The following is a 24,245-nucleotide window of genomic DNA, read 5'->3' on the forward strand; positions in this document are numbered from 1 at the left end:
AAAGTTATTTAACAGTTGGGATTTCACTATTTTAAAAGGTAGTGTTTTTATCACAGTTGTGTGGAATGGTATACCAGACAATGGGATTGTATTTTAAATTAAAACTCAAACTTTAGGTTTCTGACTAAAGGAGATGAATTGATGATACAGATGACAAAGAAAGGCAAACTTGAGAGGGACTTGGAGAGGTTTAGGAAATACTTATTATGCATTACATTACTTCAGCACTACTTCCAGCATGCAGAATTTTTCTGTAATTGTTCTGTTTGGCCTGTTTTTCATAAGCTGCCCTGAAATCAATTCAACAAGACTTTTGGATTCCATTGACTGAGTGCAATATGCCTCTGAGTTGTATAAGAGGTGCCAGTTCTGTTGGTTTAGGTGTTTCATGTCATAGTATATGTTCCATTCCTTGAACTATAAAGAAAGGACCTTTTCTGTAGCAGGGGGTTCTGCTGATGAATGCATTTTCCTGACAAATTGACCATCTGCTACATCCTTTTGGCTTCCTTACTCTTTGACTTTAAAGCAGCATCACTACAGGCAGAAGCTATGATCCTGGGACAAGACATTCTGTACAAACAAGGAAGAATATATTGTGTTTAACTGCATTTCCTGAAGTGCTGAGTCAGTACTTAAGAGTAGAACCTGGGCCTTAGTTTTCTCCGGTGCACTTTTTGCATATGAAATGGAAAGCAGTCTCTTAAATGGAAAAAAAATCTTAACCTCAGGGCTGCTTACTGGAAGCAAGGGGGAGAAAAGTGGGGATACACAAATTCCCAGTACCTGAGGTGCTCCAGGACTTGAGAAAATTAGGCAGCCATCCTGCATCATTTTGTTGTTAGGCAACACTAAAGGAAGAATCAGGATAAAACCTGTTGGTTGTGACTAATTGCTTAAATCGCACAGGTTCATTGACACTTTTAGAAGTCTCTCTAGGAATCTGTAATCACTCATTTAACTCATTACTTGACTTGAAATCATGTGTTCTGCTGGTGGCAGATGGGGGGTTGTCAGTTCCAGGTTAGGATATGCCTGGAGATTCTGGGTCAAAGCTTGAGTAGGACAGGGACTTCAGTGGGTACAATGCCATAAAGCCCACCGTCAAAAGCATCAGTTTTCTCCCAGGAAGCTGATCTCTGTAATTTGGAGATGAGCTGAAATTCCAAGGGATTCCCCAGGTCCCACCTGGAGGCTGGCATCCCTAACAGCTGCAAGAGAACACATGTTTTGTTTTCTGATTAAGTGAAGAGTTAAAATGAAGTGAGTCCATCAATAAAAACTGCACATCCATCAGTGGAGCAGAAAACTGTTTCTTTCAGTGCAGAGATCTTCCCAACTAGTACTATCTCTGTCTTATCTAGATCCATTTATTCTGTCTCAGCCACCTGACCACTGCATTCAAGCACTGGTTTAGCACAGAGGTGACAGATTGTGACAATTTAGTCAAGGTAATGTACAAAACCCATTCCCAAACTGCGTATGATCACATTTAGGGATGAATCATAAGCTTGGCTTGACTAACACTGCACTTTCATTCATTCTCACCCCTGTAGATTCCATGTATCTTATTCTGCATCTCCTACTCTCATTCATAAGGTACAACTGATTAGAAAGGATCTAAATGATTTGAATACTGGACAGCATAAGAGTACCTTTGTCTTCTGGGCATTTCAGTGGTGTAGTTGTGGCCAAAAGGAGCAGAAAGATCTAATATAAATAGCAGGGATGAATTCCTATATCAACTTGGCCATGAAGATAATCTGCCTGAGCTGCTAAAGTGGCCTTTGCCCTGGAGTCAGACCTAAAGCCTGATTTAAAAAGGTCAAGGCTACAGAATACTAATTAAAAATAGGTTTCATCCTTGGAAAAGAAAAAGAAAAGAAATTTAAATGAAAGTGCAACATTAGTCAAGCCAAGTTTATGGTTCATTAAACTACTGTGCTTCCAGAGAAGCCATGTGAATGTCAATCCCTTTTAATAGTTTTTAGTTGACAAAACACCTGATCTAGTCACCTCTACTTATAGCCTTGCACATTCCAAAGCAACAAAGTCACCATGCTGCATTGAATAAGCCTTGGAACTGCAAGCAAGTCACACTAGGTCGTTGCTGCATTTAGGCCATCTTACCTTTAAATGGCCACAACAGGAATGGGAGGAAACTGGCCAGAGACTGGGAGTGACAGCAAAGTGTTGCAGCCCCAGCAAAATAACACTGAGAGAAAGATTCAAGGAGGCAAGCAATTTAAACACCTCTGTGAGTGTGGCAACAGAGCAAGGATGCCTGAGAAGTAAATCCCTACACGCATATACTCCATGTTTAAAAATAAGCCTTAGGACCTCATGTTTTAAAGGCAAAGACAGTTAGAAAGCCAGAAGGTCTGCAGCTGTGAAAGCTATACAGTTTTCTGCCAAAGGATAGAAGTTATGGGCAAAAATATAAATATTTTTATTTTCTTTAAGGGATCAGGATTAGCTGCAGCTCCTTTTTGAGTCTATTCTTCATGGTAATTCTGAGTTTTCTTCTGTATAACAGTGTGATTAAGATATTTGTGTAATATTATATCAATATATTTTAAAACTAAACATATTTTGTAGTTACAGGGCTAATATAGTGGCTTGTAAAAGCTCCTTTCATTTGGTAAATTATGAGTATAAAATGGAGTCCTTGAGTAGCTCACAAATATAAAATATGTCCATTAAAGACCTTAGATTTAAAAATTAAATCAGTGAAAGGAATGGACCCATGAAGAAGAAGTCTGCGTTGGGGTGGTAGTGAAAGAAGAAATGAACATTAGTAATTCTGAATTTTAAATTACTGAGCTTGAAAACACTGTCATCATAGTAAGAGCTAGAAGCAAAAAGCTTTTTGCGTTTGGAGACAGTTTAGTTCCTCTATGTGTATGGAAAGTGAAGAGCAGAAAGGGAAATTCCAAGCATATATGTGAGGTATCTACCTTCTCAGGGTTTGGGGTTTTTTTTGTAGCAGGAACTCCTTTGCATATTAGGCCACACATTCCTCATGTAGCCAATACTCCTGGAATCTACAGTAGGCCCTGAACTAAGAGCCCTGTAAGCTCTTGGAGGATTGGCTACATCGGGGTATGTGGCCTAATATGCAAAGGAGTTCCTGCTTTTAAAAAAAAGACCTGTACCTTCTACTTTTCTACTGTTGGCATTGTAGTTCCTTAGATTGTTTTTTCCAATGTTTAGCAAATATCTGAAACATCTGATGAAATCAAAAGCATGTAATTCCCCCAGACTTTGCTCAGTTTATCCAACTGCTTGTGCAGTTTGCAATTTTCCTTCCTTAAAAGTAAACTGTATATTTCCTATTGTTAACTAATAGTGGTCTCCAAGGCAATCAAGCTCTCTGTACAGCTTGCCACTGGGGCTGTAATTTTTCCCACTGGAAACCTCCCCCTCCCCAGAGTTGTTGCTTGTGTGAGTTCATTAAATCAATTCATATTGTGTAGATTTAACAACTGTAATTTGAAGTTAGCCTAATAAAAGAAAGAAAAGAATGTGTCTGAAAAGTTAAGCTGGTTGAAAACTGCTTATGAGTAGGCTCTGCTTGATTTAAACGATCATTTGGATGCCCACATGTGAGAGGACCTGCATATGCTTACTGTATGTTCTGTAACTCAAGATCATAATATGTTCTGTTACTGCTAGGGTTGCCAAGACCCTTCATCACTCTGGTTGAAAAGGGACACAGGAAACATTCTAGGATTCATGGTACCATAGAGTTTTTTTGCGCAAGTCCTATAGCATCCTAGTGTGATGTCCCTGGCATGCACCGATGGGGCTTTTCAGGGTGGGGATCCCTCCCGGTAGCCTGCTCCCTTGCAGTGCGTTGGGGCCCTCCTGGGCGGGGGATCCTGCACCCCTGGTGGGAACTTGGCAGCCCTAGTTACTGCAGGATGAGAAAACAGACTTTTTGATGGAAATGACTTCCAAGGGAATAAGACAGTGCCAGTTTCTCTCAAGAATTATGCTTATTTAAGTCACTGTAATTTTATATATTTTGCTTCACCACTATTTAAACAAATTGTTAAATTATTGGTGATCAGGAGTGCTTATTGCTTGTTATAGGGCTTTTTCACACAGTCTATGTATTCCGGTATGGAAGCTGGTCAGTTACTGAACAGTAACGGGTTTCTGCTGGCATTTCAGACAGACCCGATTCAGTAACTGGCTGCTACCGGAATACTCTCACCTTTTCACACACTCCCGCAGCTGTCCCAGTAGTGAGGGGTGCCTGAGTCGTTACAAACAAAGAGCAGCTTCTTCCACTTTTCAACCCCTCCTTCCGGGTTGAAATCGCTATGGGGTGCTGTGTGAAATGTCCAGTATCTAACCCGGGAGCAGTTTTCGCGCCCTTTTTCGCCCGCCGGCGCACGCGATCTCCGGCATTTTTTTTTTTTTTGGAACGTCGGGCTAAGATCGCTATAGCGCTATAGCGACGTATCACAATAGCATCACCATAGGGATGCCTGGGCTCCATTAAGATGCCAGATATCGCCACCGCTGAAACCTGGTAACTTATCTCAATAGAGCCTAGCCATCTCTATGGTGTTGCTGTTGTGATACGTCGCTATAGCGATCTTAGCCCGACGTTCCAAAAAAAAAAATAAGCTGGAGATCGCGAGCCAGCAGGCAAAAACGGCTGGCACTGGTGGAAGCGAGATAAGAGCAGAACAGTGTGAAATGGCTCGCTTCAATCACGGAACCCTACCGGAAAAAAAAACATGTGTCTGAAAACTCCCATCCCTGTCTCGGATTACTGCAAGCGGCACAATACTGACTCCCTTCTGGTTTGCACTGGTAAGTGTGAAAAGGGCCATATTCTTTTAAGTTTTAATTTATTGTAAACTGTACCAGACATCTGAGAATTTGAAACTCAGGGTGAAGCTACAGTGGTGGTCTCTGAGTGGTAAAAACAGGCCTCTGATTCAGTGGGAGCTCACAGGAGCACAGTTCCTGAACCTTTCTGAGAGTTCCACCTCCTTGTCCATTGCATAACAATCCCTGGATAAGCTCCACCACCTGTTTTTCTACAAAATGACCCCTGGATAAAAAACACTTTTTTGGGCAGGAATTAGACTGATTTTGATCAGGTCTATGGTACTGGGGCAGCATTAACCTTTTGCCTGGGCATAAGCTGCTGTTTTCCATTGTTGGGGTGTTGTCTCTCCTCTCCCCCTTTACTGTTGCCAATAGCAGCTTGGAGAGAGGGGTCTTAGGAAGGAATCAGTCAGGGAAATGTCACAGGGGGAAGGGTTCAGCTTCTAATGTCCCAGAACCACAGTTCTCATTAAAATTGTCTCCCCCTTCAGCAGCTGTTTGTACATCAGGAGATCCAATCACGAATCCTCAGCATAAAGTATAGTTTGGCCCTCACTGAAGCTGTTTCTGCACAGCAATGATTCTCTATGTAGTTTTCATTGCCTCTCTGAATGCAGAGGCATTTGCCAACAGGGCATCCATACAGCAGTTTTGCCCACACTTTCCCTTCTTCAGTATGTCCCCATCCATGGCTGCCATTCCTTCCCCATACCACAAAAGTTTCTTTAAAAAAAGTCAGTTAACATATCACTGTAGCATTTTAATGTTAAAACAGTATATCTGAGCTCCAGCTTGCTTTAAAAAAAAACAAACTAAGTAGGTTAGCTCCTTTTGTTGTAGAGGCATATGGGGAAAAGCGATATTCTTTTCTTTTAAAATGAAAGTTGGGAATTCATAGGATATAGTCAGTATATTGATATTATAGTGCTTTAGCAATATTTCAATTGATATTTCTTAAAGCCGTCCTGTGGTGGTATGGCAACTGTGTAGGAGGAGGGCTGAGTCAGGATACATAGTGCTATGTGGGTGGGACCTGGAAAAAAGCACATCTATGAAGCATACAAAAAATGCGATGACTTAGAGCTTTCCATAAAGATTGCACCAAAGCAGGTTTGGGAAATACTGTAGAAATTCAAGAGAAAATACAGAAAATAGCTAGATGGGAATGGTGTTGTGTGGAAGCTCCAAAAAGCCCTGCTCTGTCTTGGATGTCAAACCAGAACAAAACCTTTATGAGGAAGCACCCTAAATGGCTAAAAGCATTTTCAGTATCTGCAAGTAAATGCTTTACAATATAAAAAAGTATGTTAAATTATAATCGAGAATATGATTGGTATGAAGAAATAAATCCTAGGTGAAACTACAGAGACTTGCAAATCATGTTCAGAATTGAATATAAATCAAGATTATCAGAACAGTTTTACTAAATTAGGTTTTCATTCAAGTGGTGATTGGCACATACCCTAGAGCTTTCCCATCACCTTGCCACTATGGCTTTTCTTGGGCCCCCAAAAGTCACACATGATGATCAGGGAAGCCTCATGAAGGGTGAGCAGTGCAATGAGACGGTGCATCTGGGTTGGTGCTATAAACCAGGGACTTAGCTGTGTACAAAAACAAGCACCTTTGCCAGCGATCCAAGCCAGAGAATTGATGATGACAGAGCTGTCTGTTTATATTTTTGTTACATTTCATAAATTTATTTCTTTAAAATACTGTGTTTGTATATTGCACTGAAAGTACCTTGTGTATTATTTAGTACATTGCAATGAAAATAGACCTTGTAGAGATGTAAGCCATTTTAAGCCTGGTCAATATTCCACCATGAACAAATAAATGTAGCTTGACCTTTAAAAAGACTGATGTAGACTATGACATTCTACTGAGGTTGCCAGGATCAGAAACCTTGTTTGAGTGTGACATTCAGGGCTCATGGAGGCCATTGATTTGTGAACGATGATTAGTATCTTGGCAGTTTGGATTGGCCTTAGAATGTCAGGTAAAAATTCTTTTTAGGGCAATTAATAAGATAGCAGCTTTGGGCTACTGTCATTATCTCTTGATGGTGAGCAAATGATTATAATTGCAATGCAATAAAAATGCCAAGAGACTAAGTATTGCAAAAATTATAACTAAGAATCATGTCTGGTCTCACATACTATGCTGATTTTAAAAAACTGAATTTGGGGTTCCTGAAAGTATTTTGTTTTTATTTAAAGCTTCCTTGAGAAAAGTTTTGAAGTATGTTTTTTACTATGGGAAAAAGAAAAGTTTTAAGCTCTGCCTTCCCAGGTTTTTGGCTCCTACCAGCAGCTGCCATGGAGTGCAAGACCACCAGCGTTCCTAAGTCTGTTTTACTCAGGGCTTTTGTGATAGAAAAGGCCCAGCAGGAACTCATTTGCATATTAAGCCATACCCCTGATGCCAAGCCAGGTGGAACTGCTTTCCTGTGTGTTCCTGCTCAATAAAAGCCCTAGTTTTACTCTAAATGAAAGGTCATAAAATGCTGCTCTGATTTACCTTTTGAGTAACTTGATTTTTGCCTTATCATATCCTAGCTCATAAGGATTTCTGCAGAACTAGTGCGTGAAAGAAGGAAACTTGCAATAGAAAACCCAGATTTTGATTCACTTATTTTTAGGCAAAATGTGTTTCTTTTATGTGGTAGGAGTGAAAATGTATGTTCCTCCTGGTATATTTTTGTTCTGTAGAACTGTTCTTTATTTGTAACTTTTGAGTATATTATACCTGTATGCAAATATCAAACAATTAATAAACTTAAAGCACAAAGCACAGATGGGGGTCACAGAAACTACTGGTAATAATGAATCCCATTCCCGTGTTTCTCTCTCTCCTGGCAGTCCCTTCTTACCCCAGGAAACTTGGTTCCCTGGGTTCTAAGGCTCATGGGTTGGGGGCTGCATTAAGCAGGTGCAATGGTGTGAAATTGCCCTCCTGCCTCTTGCATCAGTGGAGGTGGTGCTTGTAAAAGAAACAGGTGACGTGTGCCAGTTCAGCATTTAAAGTTTTCTTACAAAAATGCATGCTTAGATACCAAGAATTGGTCCATGCTTTGTATTGAATGATTTCCTATGCTACCAAAGTGTTATTATGAGAAAAGATGCCTGGTTGCATGCTTAACCAGCTTACAAATGACTGTATGACTCATGCATGAAAATAAAATTGGCAAGTGCCTGTGAGTCATTACCACTGTTGCATGTTACCTGTTTTTAAAATGGAGCCTTTCCCTGGTGATTATCTCCATTAAGAAATTTTATAATGACACACAAACTAGTGTAATCAACAACTGCCACGTACTACGCAATTTGCTCAATAATAGATGAATAAATTGAGCTGTTTTCAGGGCAAATTATGTGATAGTTGTGAAATTATCCGCTAGGATCCTAGAACATCTCTGTGTGTACATATGCAAGAATTGAAGAGGCTCTGCAGACAAGCCTCCCTGGGACTACAAAGTGGAAATGAAAACTCTATTTAGCTTCCAACATGTGGCTTCCTATTTCTGTAAGAGACTTCCAATGGACTTCCTCTGCTAAATCACAGCTGCAAGTCTCTAGAGGTTTAACTCAGAAATATGACTCTATTTGCCTTGCCATAGAGCAAAGGTTTTGCTGTGATTTGCTTTTACAGTTTGTTTCCCCTCCCCTCCTCTCCCCTCCCCTCTTGTGTCATTTTCAGCATGCAAAGATCTAGTAGCTCCTACTCGTGATCGGAAGCTGAACACATTTGTGCAGATCACAGTGGTGCATCCAGGGGAACAGACGTCAGCTAGATATTCAAGCACAGAAATTGTGGAGGTGAGCTCTTCCTTTGTTGCATCACTGTTAGTCACCAAACAACAGTCTTTTACTTTTTCATCTTTCTTTCATTTCCTAAAGTTAGACAAGCTGTTGTTGGCATTTAACTGATGCAAACAGCTGCAGTGCTTGGCTTTTGGAGAAAGTTCTTTCAGAAAAAAAGGGTAAAAATCACTTGTTTCAGATATCAGCCTCAAAAATTCTGGAAAAGTATTGCTTTCCCTTTGTTTTAAAAATATTGAAGTAACATAAAATATAAGCTTTTGATGAAGAAGTCTGTTGTGGACTCTGGTCTCAAGTTTTTGTTGTTGGTTGATTCGCACCTTGCACTTCATGAAAAAATGCATGCTGCTTTTTATTGGTAGTATTTATAGCCCCTGCTTATTGCAGTTCATATTGAAGCATACAGTTCTTTTCTCGTCTCATCAGAATGTTACTGGAGAGACAAGGTTCCTGTTTTCTGTCATCAGTTTATCTCTTAAAGAGTTTTGGTTTATGCAGTGCGGAAGAGTACAACATCTCCATGGAAACACTTCTAATAATTGAAGTGGGCTGCCTCTAGGCATCCTAGGATTGCTTTTTGAAAAAACTTGTGACTGGTTATCTCGTTGTCACATTTTGAACTCTCAGCAGTCTTAAAAGGGTAACTTATTCTATAAACAGCAGGATGTTTTGATGCAGACAGTCTGGCATGTTTTACTGGATTGGCTGGAACAGATTATTCATGCTCATGGTGAATCATTTCCTATTACTGGGATACTGGACAGTCCTCTAGGTGTGTGTTCAAGCTTTGGCTGTTTGTTTATTTATTTGTATTTTATTTTTCCATTTCTATGCCACTCAACAATACTACCACATCATGATTTAAAAGGATGATAACCGTCGATGGCCAAAGTCCAATGAGATACTTTAGACTTTCTGAGCAGAGTTTTTTTTAATTTTTTTGTTGAATACTAGCTCTCCATGCTGTATTGAAAATCAATTTTGGAAGTCATCCAGTTTTTTAAAAAGGAGTTTGTCATTTAGAAAAGGCAACTATTATTTAAGAGAGACTTCCACAGTCCCCTGGACTTGCAGAATTGGTGGCTTATTTCCTTGGACCCCAGCCTATAATGAGATTGTCAATAATAGTATAAATACTGGGAGATGACATAACTCATCATTTGCAGCAGTTAACAATTTTGCTTTTGCGACAGGCAGATTTTGCTGACAATTGGGGAAACTTAATACTAGTGAAAACAATTAAGGAAGACTTCAATAGTTTAGATACTAGCTTTCCAAAATTAAAATAAATGTCCTCATAAATATTGCTACTTTTTAAAAAATGATCATTTTAAGAATCAAGAAGAGCTAATAAAAATTGCTACATTTTTATTTGACCTTCCTGCATGGAGATTTCAGGGAGAAATGGTTTGTTTTAAACATTAGTATGGAATTGTTTTAACACAAATGTTTCTTGCTTTACTTCTTCAAGCATCTGATGTCATGTTGCTGGTATTATTAAAGAAAAGAAACTAACCAACAATCACAAACCATCTACTTCCTGGACTCAGGGACTTTAGATTTTTTTTCCTTTGGTGAATGAAAATATAACATTAAAGGTCCAGTGTTTACAAGCTTACGTGCAATACTTAGCATAGTTACACCTTTCTAAACCCATTTATATCTCCTTAGGTTTGCACTGTTTACTATACTAAAGAATCTAGAGTTGGAAGGGACCTCCAGGGTCATCTAGTCCAATTCTCTGCACAATGCAGGAAACTCACAAATACCTCTCCCTAAATTCACAGGATCTTCATTGCTGTCAGATGGCCATCTAGCCTCTGTTTAAAAACCTCCAAAGAAGGAGAGCCCACCACCTCCCAAGGGAGTCTCTGCCACTGAAGAACTGCTCAAACAGTCAGGAAGTTCTTCCTGATGTTGACACGGAAACTCTTTTGATTTAATTTCAACTCATTCGTTCTGGTCCTATCTTCTGGGGCCACAGAAAACAATTCCACACCCTCCTCTAAATGACAGCCCTTCAAGTACTTGAAGGTGGTGATCATATCACCTCTCAGCCGCCTCCTCTCCAAGCTAACCATGGCCAGCCCCTTCAGCCTTTCTTCATAGAACTTGGCGAGACCCCTCACCATCTTCATCGCCCTCCTCTGGACCTGTTCCAGCTTGTCTATATCCTTCTTAAAATGTGGTGCCCAAAACTGAACACAATACTCCAGGAGAAGTCTTATCAGAGCAGAGTAAAGTGATACCATCTCTTCACATGATCTGGACACTATACTTATGTTGGTACAGCCCAAAGTTGCATTTGCCTTTTTAGCCACCACATCACACTGTTGACTAATGTTCGGCATATGGTCCGCTAAGACCCCTAGGTCCTTTTCGCGCATACTACTGCTAAGACAAGTCTCACCCATCCAATAATTATGCATTGGATTTTTTCTACCTAAATGCAGAACTTTACATTTATCCCTGTTAAAATTCATTTTACTGGCTTTAGCCCAGTTTTCCAACCTGTCAAGGTCATCCTGTATCCTGTTTCTGTCTTCGTCTGTATTTGCAACTTCTCCCAATTTAGTATCATCTGCAAACTTGATAAGCATTCCCTGTATTTCGTCATCCAAATAATTTATAAAGATGTTGAACAAAACAGGACCCAGGACAGATCCTTGAGGGACTACACTTGTCACTCCTCTCCAAGAGGATGAGGAACCATTCACAAGCACTCTTTGGGTGCGATCTGTCAACCAATTTAAGATCCACATAACAGTAACAGGATCCAAACCACATTTTACCAACTTGTCAACAAGGATAGTATGTGGAACCTTATCAAAAGCCTTACTGAAATCAAGATAAACGATGTCTACAGCATTTCCCTGATCCAGCAAAGTAGTCACTTTCTCAAAAAGAGATCAGGTTAGTCTGACATGACTTGTTCTTGAGAAACCCACGCTGGCTCTTAGTAATCACAGCTATCCTTTCTAAATGTTCCAGGACTGACTGTTTGATTATTTGTTCTTAAACTTTTCCAGGAATAGATGTCAAGCTGACGGGTCGGTAGTTACCCGGATTCTCCTTTTTCCCCTTCTTGAAGATGGGGACAACATTTGCCCACCTCCAATCTTCCAGCACCTCTCCTGTTCTTCAAGAATTCAAAAAATACTAGCCAGAGGTTCAGAAATTACATCCGCAGGCTCTTTTAAAACCCTTGGATGCAATTAATCTGGCCCTGAAGACTTAGTTTCATTTAAAGAAACTAGGTGTTCATGTTCTACCCCTACACTGATCCTAGGTTGGAACATCATACCCTCATTATATGTTCTGTTTTTGACATGTTGAGCACCGTTTTCCTCTGCTTTATTATCATCACTAGCACTGAGTGAATTTTGCCTGGTCTGAAATCAACACATTATTTCACTTGGAGGGATCTCCCTCTTGCGTTCTAACAGATGAAGAGAAAAAAAGAAAAGAAACCTTGCAATCTTTATTAGTAGGGCTGCCAAGCCCCCGGTCTGGGTGGGGAATCCCTCGCCCAGGAGGTTCCTAACCCACCGGCTCACACTCTAGCCATTTGGGAGGGAAATCTCTATGGTACAATAGGTACCATAGAGTTTTTACCTCACAAATGGCTAGAGTGTCCAGGAAAACCATAGAGTTTTCCCAGAAATGCCTAGAGCGGCCCTGCATGGGCACCGCCATTTTGATGATGTCACTTCTGGGTGATGTCATTGCACCATGTGCATGCTTTGCATGCATGAAAATTCCCTGCTCCAGGAAGCTAATGACTTGGCAACCCTATTTATTAGTGGAAAGAAGCTAGAATCCAGTAGCACCTTAAAGACTAACAAAACTTGTGGCAGGATATGAGCTTTTGTGAGTCACTGCTTACTTCTTCAAATATAGCTAAAATGTAAATCCATCAGTCCTTATAACTTGGAGAGTGGAGTGATTTTAGATGTCAAATGACAACAGCAGGCATTGGTAATGAAACATGAAATATAGATCTCAGTCCAGTCCAGGAGGATGCATTGTCTTTAGCTTCATTATCAGTTGCAATTCAGCAGTCTCTCTTTCTAATCTCCCTTTGAAATTCCTTTGTAGGAGAACTGCTACTCTTAGGTCAGCGGCTGAATGTCCTCAAAGTTTAGAATGTTCCCCCCTGGTCTTTTAAATGTTGTGGTTTCTGATGTCATTTATTGTTTGCATCGTGTTACATTTTATGGCATGCTCAACAAAGTGACATTTATGTTAGATCTGGCCCTTGTAACAAATTACTTTGACACCTCTGGTTCAGATTATGAATGAATGAATTGCTCTTCCTGATTAAAGAGTTTTGATCTATAATGATACAATTGCCTGAGGCTGTTAGTGGTCACATACTCTGCTTCTGTGTCCTGAAACATCTATCTTCAGTCTGAGTAAGCATTTGCTGTGGTATTATATTTTGTGTTTATGACTTTGACAACTGGCAGGCCACATCTCTGTTTACTGTATGAGAAGCACTGCCTTTGCAAATCCCATAGTTTCTGTGTCATTGTCTATAACAGCATGTAGCACGTTGCACAGCTGCTACCTTGCTAAGTCTGAACTATGTGCCTCTGCTATACAGGGAACAAGAGATCCACTGTTTCTGACTGGTGTGACGTTCCCACGGGATTACCCTATCTATGAGGAGACAAAAATAAAACTAACAGTCTACGATGTTAAGGATAAATCTCAAGACACGGTAAATGCCTTGTTGCTTCTTTTGTTAAAATATTGCATGGTAATGTCATTGGTCTTTTAATGGTTTGCTGTTGAGCCTTGGCCATCCTTAAAGGTACTGAATGTTGTAATTTTATTCCTGTTGAAATATAATGGGTGTTACCAGGAAAGAAAGAGTTAAGATGGTGTGGCTTTTCTGTTAAAGGTGGCTGCTAGCATGTGGAATAGATGGAGATAAGAAGATTACTCTAGCTAGAAATTCATAACTAGAAGCCTTTTCCTAGAGGTATGAGAGAAGGATAATCAATCTGTGGTTCAGTCATTCTCATATTGTAACTCCCATTCTTGCAGGCCTTTTGTTATCTCTTCTAAGAAGTTCTATGTTTTACATAACATTGAGAAATAGATTGTGTACAGAACTAGATTGTTAATTGCCTCCAATCATGATTCTAGAAAGTGGTATATATAAATAGGACTTCATACTACTATATATCTACCAAGTATTTTAAAGGTCATGCATTTGTTTTATTTTAATGTCTAATTTTTCAAGCAGGAACTTGGAAGTCCTAAGATTTTTTTCCACTTATCTTCTTTCATGTGCACTTTGGATATTAAAGACCGCTTTGTACCAAAGAAATCATAGTTACTCTGACATCGAAACTGGATGGGAGGGGGCGGAACTGTGGTTTGTTGTTTTGCCTGTGAACCAGGTTTCCAGACAACAGTTTAATATGGTTTAGAATCTTAATTTGCCTATCTAGTAATTTTATCTGATTCATAAATCACAACATACTGGTTAGTTGTGGACAAGGGAATCTTTCATATCCAAACAATGTATGAAAGGAAGGAGAGGGAGTATTAAAGCCCAAGGATTTTCAAACCCTGTTCCCTTAACAAACAAACATGGTTTGTCATTACGTATTAACTCAGTGTTAGATTTGATTTCCCATTTTATTGATACAAGGCATTGTAAATAATCAACTGCAGAATATTCCATTGTTACTTGAGAAATGTTTTCTGATGCATACTTTTTTTTTAGAATTAATTCATTTCAATTGGATCATATGGCATCGATCCATTGACTCTTCTTCCAGTATCAAAAGCCTTAATGGGAACAAGGTTTCTTATTTACTGAAAAAGAGTTGTTGATAATCACACTTTGAAGATGAGAGCCCTCAATCCTACCGTTTTCTTAGATAGAGAGAGAGCTTCATGACTTGAATTCTGATTTGGAGTTATGGCAACACATTCAGTGCTTTGCCATTTTGTGACAACTTTCTGCTGGTACTTTGGGAGCATGATTTAAAACAATGGCAAAGATCTCCTTAAATTAAAAAAAACCCCTCTGGGTCAGACTAAATCATAATGGCACAACCTTTATAGTCTTTGTCCAAGATTTAGTATAAAGATTTAGGGCCAAAAATGTTACTTGATGCATGATGTGGCACATATGATCATGTTCCTCCCTATATCACTGCTAATGTAGCCATACCTGAATTCTTCTGAGGCTTCTTTACTGGAATAAGAGCTGAATTTGCATTTTTAGGAGGCAAGGTTGAAGAAAGTACATGGGGAAGTAGGGGCAGAAAATGTTGTTATGGAGCTATTGCATGTATCTAGTCCAGGGGTGGAATTTTATCAGGAGCTCCTTTGCATATTAGGCCACACCCCCCCCGATGTAGCCAATCCTCCAAGAGCTTACAAAAAAGAGCCTCGTCTAGCCAGTGGTCTGACTCCTGAAAAAGTAGCTCAGGCAGATGGATTTAGGTTTCCTGGAGTAGCAAAGTGGCAATCCAAGGTTCTGCAAAGTTGATCACTACTCACGAATTTATCACTACTTTTTAATCCCTGCATATTTGGTGCAAAATCAGTCTCTCTTACTCTCGTTCACACATAGAATCACACACCTAGGCAATTCTAACCTCATTTGATTTTTTAAAAATTGTGCTAGGTCTGTTGTTCTGGCTGGATATATTCTGAGTATCTGTTGTTTTCATAACATTTTACTTTATTATATTGTGGTATCTGTTGTATGACTATTTAGCAAAAGAAAGAGCACCACTGCTCAAGCATATTGTACATAATCTGTTTTGAAACTGGTACTTTAACAACAAACAGTTGTAATTAGTAATAGCAGAGATTAAAAATGTTCCGTTTGTGAAACAGAAGAATGGACAAGTCTCAAATTTGGAATTATCCCATTGGTGCAATGGAGCTATTTCAGAATCCAGGGTTTGTTTATTTATAAAAAATATCCTGCTCTTGGTATAGATTACAACTATAATTTTAAAATTAGTAGATGAAACCATGCACTGAAGACAGTAGGAGATTCACCTTTCTGAAAAATCTATGCTGACATCTGTTTCCACATCACAAATATTTTCTTCCATATTGCCATAAGCCAGTTTACTTTATGTTTCACTGACTTGAGTCAGACTGTCTCAAAAATGTTATAGATGAATTTTGTCTTAACATTGCAGTTGTTTATATCATTGTTTTAGAAAACAGGGATTAGAAATATTGAAACTTTTTTAAATGCAAAGGTTAACCTCCTGATGTGGTGGCATCATAAAGTTCTCTTCAATTAATTTAAAATAACAAAATGTGAAGTCGTAGAGTTGCCTGACATTGCAATTATTAAATGACTGAAGAACATTGACTAATGTATTGTGTCATTCAAGGTAGAGCCACTTGAATAAGAACAGACCATGGAAGTGTACTTATTAGGGATGAGCACAAACCAGGAAAATGCTGTTCATTTTGGTTCATGGTTTGCAGCAAGACTGATTTGTGAGCAACTTTTAGGCACCAGATGAACTACCGTAGTTCAGCTAAAGAGGTTCATAATTTAGTAGAATACTCCCCCAGTGTGCTAGAGACACCAAACTTGCAGGAGATATCTGGATGACTCTCTTCTACCAGCCCTCCAAGTTTGGTGAGGATTGGATTTACGGGGTCTGAGTTACAGCCCCCCAAAGAAGTTGTTCATAGAAAAGTGCTTTCTAGGGAAATGGCAGGCATCAGTTCAGGAGTGTACAGAACTGACCCTGTGCAAGCTAGGGACATCAAACTTGCATGCTCTCTATGTACCCTCCAATTTATGTGTAGATTGCATTTCAGGGGTTTGAGTTATGGCCCCACCCAATGAACATGCCCCCAGGAAAATGCTTTTGGAGGAAATGTAAGGTGCAGGTTCAAAATTGTATAGAATAGAATCCCTGCAAGCTACACAACCCAAACACAAAAGGAACCTTACCCTGTCCCCTACACTCTCCCCAAGTTGGGGGTGGATTACATTTCTGTGGTCCTCGTTATGGATCTTCAAAAAATGGTCTCCCCAGTGCTCTTTCTGGAAAAGACAGCTTCAGTTATAGGAGTCTGTGGAACATCTCAGGAACAAGCCAGTGACACAAAGCTCACAGGGAAAAGTCAATTGGGCAGACCTCCCCCAGCCAGATGCTGGAAGGAAGCAAGCATCCCCACTACACTCACAGCCCCTCCAAGCCTGCAAAGGCAGGTTCTGAAGAACCAAAAGGTTCAGAACCTGCAAAGGCAGGTTCTGAAGAACCAACCATCGCCAGAGGTTTGACAGAGGCTCCCCAAAGTAACTTCACAACAGCTTGGTAGGCACCCTGGCCACACAACACAAACAAGGGAAACATGCCCACAACTCTCATAGTCCCCCCCACGCACACCCCAGGCTGAAACACATAGGTCCAGAGCACTCATAAGTTCTATGCAGCAAAGGAATGGAAACATATGTTGAATTGACAGGGCCACTCCCAAAAGCAGGTTCTGAAGGTCAGAAAGGCAAACATCCCCAGAGTTTTGACAGTAACCCCTTGGATGGTTGGCAGAAACCCCTGGCAAGTATTGGAATCCAGTGAGGTGTGTGGATCTTCAGCTGAGGCACCCAGTAGCTAAGCCTTTCTGCTAGGCATGAGCAGAGAGACAGGGTGGCTCAAAGTCTTGAGTCCACCTAACACCTAAATTCCACTAGGGGAGAGGTATTCACAATAAGGAGGGGTGGGAGGGTATAAATGCTGATTCTCAGCCAAGGCATCCAGAACTAAGCCCCTCTGTTCAGTATGAGCAGAGAGATGGGATGGATTAGAGCTCTGAGTCCACCTAATACCCAAACCCCACCAAGGGAGAGGTGTTCACAATTAGGAATAAATGAATGTGCTCTGCTTTTAACAAGTTCCCTGTCTAACTGCCAACACCCAACATAGGACAGGATGCAAAGCTGAGCTAGGGTATATGTAGCATTCTGATCCCATAGAGAAGAATGGGAAGTCTACTATTGGCAGCCAACAGTGCCTGTTAAACTTTGGAGGGCACCTATTGATGTTTCCAAGGCTGGTGAATACTACCCTGTTGTTGCTTTGAGGTTTGGTAAACATTTTGAGTAGTAGAGACAATCTGTCTGGAAATGTATCCATTCAGGAGCTGCCAAAAAACACTTGAAAGTTTGTGGACAGTTAATGCTGGTTGACCTACCACAAACCTCAGTTCACAATTCACAAATCAGTCACAATTAATCGCAAACTTTAGTTCATGAGACAGTTTATGCCCATCCCTAGTATCATGCTTTTTATCATACTTTTTACCTACGGAGCTGGCAAGCAAGAGTTCTGTTGTATAAAGTATGGAGATTTATTGGCCCAGGTTCTCTTTCCCGCAGGCAGTTGTTTAATTAAAATGTCCAAAACTCACAGACTGTTCCCTGTACACTTAAGTGTCAGATCCTTATCCTGGAGCATTCCCATTTAGCTATTGGGATCAGGTTGTCCTGTAATGATAAAGTAGCCCTGTGAGGATAGAAAGGCAGGATATCAATTTTGTAAATAAGTAATAACGATGATGATTATGACTAGACTAGAGCTATATTTTCCAAGTGTTGTGCTTCTGATAGCACAACTTTCAGTGCCATCCTAAACAGAGTTATACATTTCTAAATCCATCAAAGTCAATGGGCTTAGAAGAGTGTAACTCTGCTTAAGGTGGTCCTGAAAATCAGTTGCTTGGCCAAGAGTTCTATTAGACTGCTTTCTAGTCTACTTATTCAGTGGAAATGTGGTGTAGCCCATCTGGGACTGTATCATTTCAGAATGCCAGTGATAGAATGTTTATATGTCAAAACCTCCTTGCACTGTCCAGAAAAGAGGTTTTAATCTAGTTTCATCTTGATTTTTTTGATTTCATGTCTAAGTATACCCACACATTAAAACAAGAAGGAAACCATGTACTCTGAAATCACATTCCTGCATTCTGAAGGGGTATCATTTAGTATTCTGCTTAATAGAGGACTGGTGCTGGCCTATAAGGAAAATATAATTACCTGAAACAATGTTATTACCTATGTAAATATTAGCCATGCAAATATCTCTTCCCTATTTCACTTCCTGTAGAGCTCAGGCTAGCCTGATCTCATCAGCTCTTAGAAGCTAAACAGGATTGGCTGTGATTAGTGTTTGGATGGGAGATAACCAAGGAAGGCCAGAGCTGCCCCCTAAATACCCTTAAAAAGATCAAAAAGATCATTATCGGGATTTTTTTTAAAAAAAACCCTGTCAACAATAAAAATCAGGCAGCATAGAGAAGTAATAAAGCACTAGTAATAAGGACAATGATATAACAGGTACAAAAAAATCAACAGCCTACAGAGTCAGCCTGCCATGGTGGGGGTTGCTCTGAAGGAGCAAGCTCATAGTTTGGGGATTTTACTAGATCCTGGCATGGATGAATGTTCAGGTCTCCTCCTTGGCACTTTTATGAGCTCTAGCTGGTGTGCCAGCTACAGTCATTTCTCTCTCTTTTTTTAATCTTGCCACAACATTCCATGCTTTGATTATATCCAAGTTAGATTACTGTAATGCACTGTGCATAAACCTCCGTTAAAAAATGGTTTGGAAATTTTAGTTGGTCCAAAATGTGGCAGTTAGGCTGCTGTCATGGGTTCATTACAAGGTTTGTATCATTTCCGTGCTGAAAGACCTGCACTGGCTACCCATCTGTTTCTGGGCAAAATTCAAAGTGCTTGTTGTTACATTTAAGGTCATGTATAGTTTGAAGTCAGGGCCCCTGAAGGACTGTCTCCTCCCAAACTATCCAGTCCACCAGTTAGAAACTGCCCCTCAAGCCCTGCTCTCTGTGCCCTCACCTTTGGAGGTGAGGAGAGTGTGACTAGAGATGGGGCATTTTGTGTGGTGGCACCTTGATGCTCACCTTTCTTTTGGGCACCAGGTCAAAACACATCTGTTTCTCCCAGGCTTTTAATTAGTAGTTTTATCTTGTTAATGTTTTTAATGGTCTACTCCTTCTTTATGGATAGTTTTTTAATGCTACTTATGTCTAATGGGTTGTTTTTAGTGGTTATTTTTGTTTTAAATAATCTTTGAGCAGGACTAAAGAGGCAGCATAGCAATACCTTAAATAAATCAATGATTACTTATTTGTGAATACTGAATCTGGACTTTCATTTATGTAGTTTAATCAGTCAGTCGTTTCACTTATTATTATTATTATTATTATTATTATTATTATTATTATTATTATTATTATTATTATTATTATTATTATTATTATTATTATATTTGATTAATTGCCCTATCCCAGCTAGTGCCAGGCTCAGGGCGATGTACAACAGTAAAAAACACACATATATCAAATTAAATCAATCAATTACATCAAAATTTACAGACCCTGATGGTGTCTTTAAAGTGCTCTGAGTTATTACATCACATCAGGGATGGGGAGATTCCCCCCAAGAGGGGGTGGAGAGGAGAAGGTGCCAGCACAGCAACCATTGCTGTCCTTGTACAAAGGCTTGGCAGTAGGGATGTGCAAAAAAAAAAAAAAATCGGAAGTACACGGATTTGGAAGTATACGGGGGAAAGAAATACGGAATCCGTATATTTCTGAATTCCGTAGTCGGAATAGCCGCATATACGGTAGATGCGTGGCTATTTCCAAATATACGGCCCCATTATACCCTATGGGCCATTGAAATCAATGGCAAATAGGGTATATTTGAAGCCCCCTGGAGGGGAGGGGGTTTGAGGGAGAGCCCCCAAATTTGCCAAAGAGATTGGGCCAGGGGGTCCGAATTCCAGGGGCACCCAAAGAGGATGCCCGTATTCCACCATTATACCCTATGGGCCATTGAAATCAATGGCAACATAGGGCATAATTAGAGGCTACTGGGGAGCAGGGGGTTTGAGGGAGAGCACCTAAAACTGCAGGGAACCCGCAGGGAACTCTACCATACAAAACCCCCTAGTCCCAAAAAGATTGGGCCAGGAGGTCTCTGTCTTTGGGCTCCCCAAAAGGCCCATTGCCAACAATGATGGGGAAAGCCCAATTAGCCACTTCCTCCACTATAATTGCTGTGGGGAAGGTGGCTCTGGCCAGAGGGTAGTTTGAGGGAGAGGCCTCAAAACTGCAGGGTAGCTTCAGGGGACTCCCCAGCATGAAACCCCCCTGGCCCAAAAAGACTGCACCCATCTGTGGGCACCCCAAAAGGAACACTGCTCCCAATGGTGAGAAAAAACCAATTAGAGCCACTTCCTCACTGTAATTGTCATGGGAAAAGTTGCTCTGGGGAGCAGGAGGTTTTGAGGAGAGCCCCCCAAACTGCTGTGCAGCTTCAGGGCACTGTTCCACACAAAACCCACAAGGCCAAAAAAAAAAAAAAATAGACCAGGGGGTTCAATTCCTGGGGCACCCAAAGCCAAACCTAACTTCACATCAGATAATCTCTATAGGACCCAAATGCACTACATCCCTCTATCTACTCTATGAACCCTGCAGGCCTGAAACCAATATAAACCCAGTTGCCAACGTCACTGCCACACAGAACACAATCTGCTCAAGGTATGCTCTGCAGACCTGGCTGCAGCAAACCCAGATGCCAGCTCTGCAGCCCTGCCCCAAACAACATGGGGAGAGCTGGCCAAGCACAACAAGCCTGCTGGTTCTGGGTCTCTCACCCAGGTGCCAGCTTCCCTGCCACAGAACACACAATCTACAGATGCCAGCTCTCCAGCCCTGCCCCAAACAACATGGGGAGAGCTGGCCAAGCACAACAAGCCTGCTGGTTCTGGGTCTTTCACCCAGGTGCCAGCTTCCCCCCAAAAAACCAGAACCAGGAAAAGGGACAACAGGAGAAGGCCAAGAAACTCAACTGTTAAAAAAGTGGCCTTTTAAACAATGAAAATTAGGCCAAACAGCACCCCCCGCAAGAACCAGAAGAGAAAAGGAACAACAGCAGCACAACACAGCAGCAACAAATCAAACACAGAATCCTTTTAAAACAGTAAAAAATTAACTTTTAACAATACAGGAACTTTTCCAACCCCTCCCCCTCCAAAAAAAACCCTTCACCCTAACCCCAAGGAATCCAAGCCACCCAAATCAGGAAAAGTAAAAGGACTCTGCACTTTTAAAAGTCCTCTCACTAAAGTAAGATATGGGCAAATTGGCAAAAAAACCCCACCCCTGCAGAACCCCCTAATCCCAAATAAGCTAGTACCCACCACCCAAATCTGGACAAGTAAAGGGACTTTGAGTCTTAAAAAGTCCTTTTACCAACTAAAATAAAAACAAGAACCCCAAGACTGTCTTACCTTTTAGACGTCTTCTCTACTCCAGGCAAGTCTGGTAAGGCTGAGCAGCAGCAGCTGCCTGAGGCCAAGGGCCAGCACAGCACAATCTCTCTCACACACCAACACACACCAACACAGCAGCAATGGAGGAGTCCAGCCAGGCAGACTCCCTAAAAAGGTTCTCTGGCCCTACAGAGAGCAGTTTCAAAAAATAGCACTGCTCTGTGATTGGCCAGACAAAAGAACAACATTGTTGCTGATGGCTGGAGGATCAGCTACACAAAAGCCCTTCAAAGCATGCATTTGCAATGCCTTTTGCAAATGCATGCTTTGAATTGGCTGCTGGGGCTCCTCTTCCCCCTCCCACCCTCCCTGATCCCAGGGATGCTATGGGAGAGGCGGGAAAAGGCTACCAAAGGCGGGAAAGGAGGCAAGCAGCTCCCCTGAGGCTGCAGAAGCCCCTTTCCCGCCTTTTGCATTGACTTCCGTATACTTCCGAATATTTATATGGAAGTATACGGGGAGCTATACTTGGCTCCCGCATAATGGGCCCCAATTGGAATCAGCTGTATGCAATTCCGTATACAGCCGAATCAGGGGTGATTCGGCGGTTGATTCGGTTCAGCTGAATCGAAGGCACACCCCTACTTGGCGGAACAAGTCTGCCTTACAGGCCCTGAGAAACTGTAATAGATCCCGCAGGGCCCTGATGTCTTCTGGCAGAGTGTTCCACCAAGTTGGGGCCAGGACTGAAAAAGCCCTGGCCCTTGTTGAGGACAGCCGGACCTCTTCCGGGCCAGGGATCACCAGCAAATTTTGACTACTAGAGCGCAATGCCCTTCCAGGGACATAGTGGAGGAGGCAGTCCCATACATCGGTCCCAAACCGCTCAAGGCATTAAAGGTCATAACCAAAACCTTGAATCTAACCCAGTACTCAACCGGCAACCAGTGTAGCTGGTGCAGCACAGGTAGATATGTGCTGTCCATAGTGTTCTTGTCAGGACTCGCGCTGCCACATTCTGAAATGGTTGGAGCATCCAGATCAGACTCAAGGGTAGGCCAGCATAGAGCAAGTTACAGTAGTCTAGTCTGGAGGTGACCACTGCATGGATTACTGTGGCTACATCTGAGAGAGATAGGAGGGCAGGTAGCTGCCGGGCTTGATGAAGATGAAAAAATGCTACCTTGGCAATATGTGTGACCTGGACCTCCTTTGAGAGCGAGGAATCCAATGTCACTCCTAAGCTCTTGACGGTAGGCGCTGATGTTAGTAGCATCCTATCAAGAGTCGGCAGTCTACGTTCCAGCTCCAACCCCGCTCCCCCCAACCACAGAACCTCCATCTTTGAAGGAAGAGTCCATCTTTGGTGGGCTCTTCCTTAGCCAGCCTACCACGGCCTCCAAACCCTCAGCCAGAGTTGGTGGGACTGTAGCTGACCAGTCGTCCAACAGCAAATATTTCTGGGTGTCATCTGCGTATTGATGACATTCCAGCCCAAAGCTCCGTAGCAGCTGGGCAAGGGGGCGCATATAGACGTTGAATAACATTGGGGAGAGGAGTGCCCCTTTTGGAACCCCACACAAAAGGGGATATCTAGTAGACACATCCTCACCTTGCACCACCCTCTGTTCCCAACTGTGCAGAAAGGAGGAAAGCCATTGCAAGGCCACCCCGTGTATTCCCACTTTGACGAGGTGGTGAGTCAACAATGCATAGTCAACTGTGTCAAACGCTGCTATAAGGTCTAACAATAATAACAGCGCTGACCCACCTGGATCCAGCTGCTTATGGAGGTCATCCGTTAGAGCGACCAGGACAGTTTCAGTCCCATGGCCAGAATGGAAACCAGACTGGAATGGGTCTAGTACCGATCTGTACTCTAGAAAGCCCTGAAGCTGTTTGGCCACCGCTCTCTCAGTTACCTTGCCCAGAAGCAGCAAGTTTGAAACTGGGTGGTAATTTGCTGGATCTAAAGGATCCATTGATGGCTTTTTAAGAGAGGTAAGACCACTGCTTCCTTGAGGCCCTCTGTAAACACCCCTGTCTCTAGGGACAGGTTGATGATTTCCTTCATAGGGCCCCAGATCCTCTCATCACCAGCCTTAACCAGCCATGAGGGACACAGATCAAGTAGGCAAATGGTGGGCCTAACAGCACTCAGGACTCTGTCAACACCTACTCTGTTCATTCCTGCATTTATTAAAATTTGGCATCAAGTTTTGGCGGTTATGTGATAAGATTTTTGTAATTTGAGCTGTGAGGTAAT

At 41.6% G+C, this 24,245-nt stretch overlaps 1 protein-coding gene across 7 annotated transcripts in view; it reads left to right on the forward strand.

The window, feature by feature from the left end:
- The window catches only part of INPP4B (inositol polyphosphate-4-phosphatase type II B), a 394,186-nt gene that overhangs the window by 112,041 nt on the left and 257,900 nt on the right, over positions 1–24,245 (forward strand). For 3 of the 7 annotated variants that reach the window (XM_060246716.1, XM_060246717.1, XM_060246715.1), the window contains 2 exons: positions 8,548–8,666; positions 13,276–13,392. In XM_060246716.1, the coding sequence (XP_060102699.1) occupies positions 8,548–8,666; positions 13,276–13,392 (236 nt within the window). Of the gene's footprint in view, positions 1–8,547; positions 8,667–13,275; positions 13,393–24,245 lie in introns of those variants that run through there. The other 4 variants (XM_060246718.1, XM_060246711.1, XM_060246713.1 and 1 more) reach the window with 2 other exon arrangements.

Source organism: Heteronotia binoei, chromosome 9 (assembly GCF_032191835.1).
Source record: "Heteronotia binoei isolate CCM8104 ecotype False Entrance Well chromosome 9, APGP_CSIRO_Hbin_v1, whole genome shotgun sequence".
Lineage (NCBI taxonomy): Eukaryota > Metazoa > Chordata > Lepidosauria > Squamata > Gekkonidae > Heteronotia > Heteronotia binoei.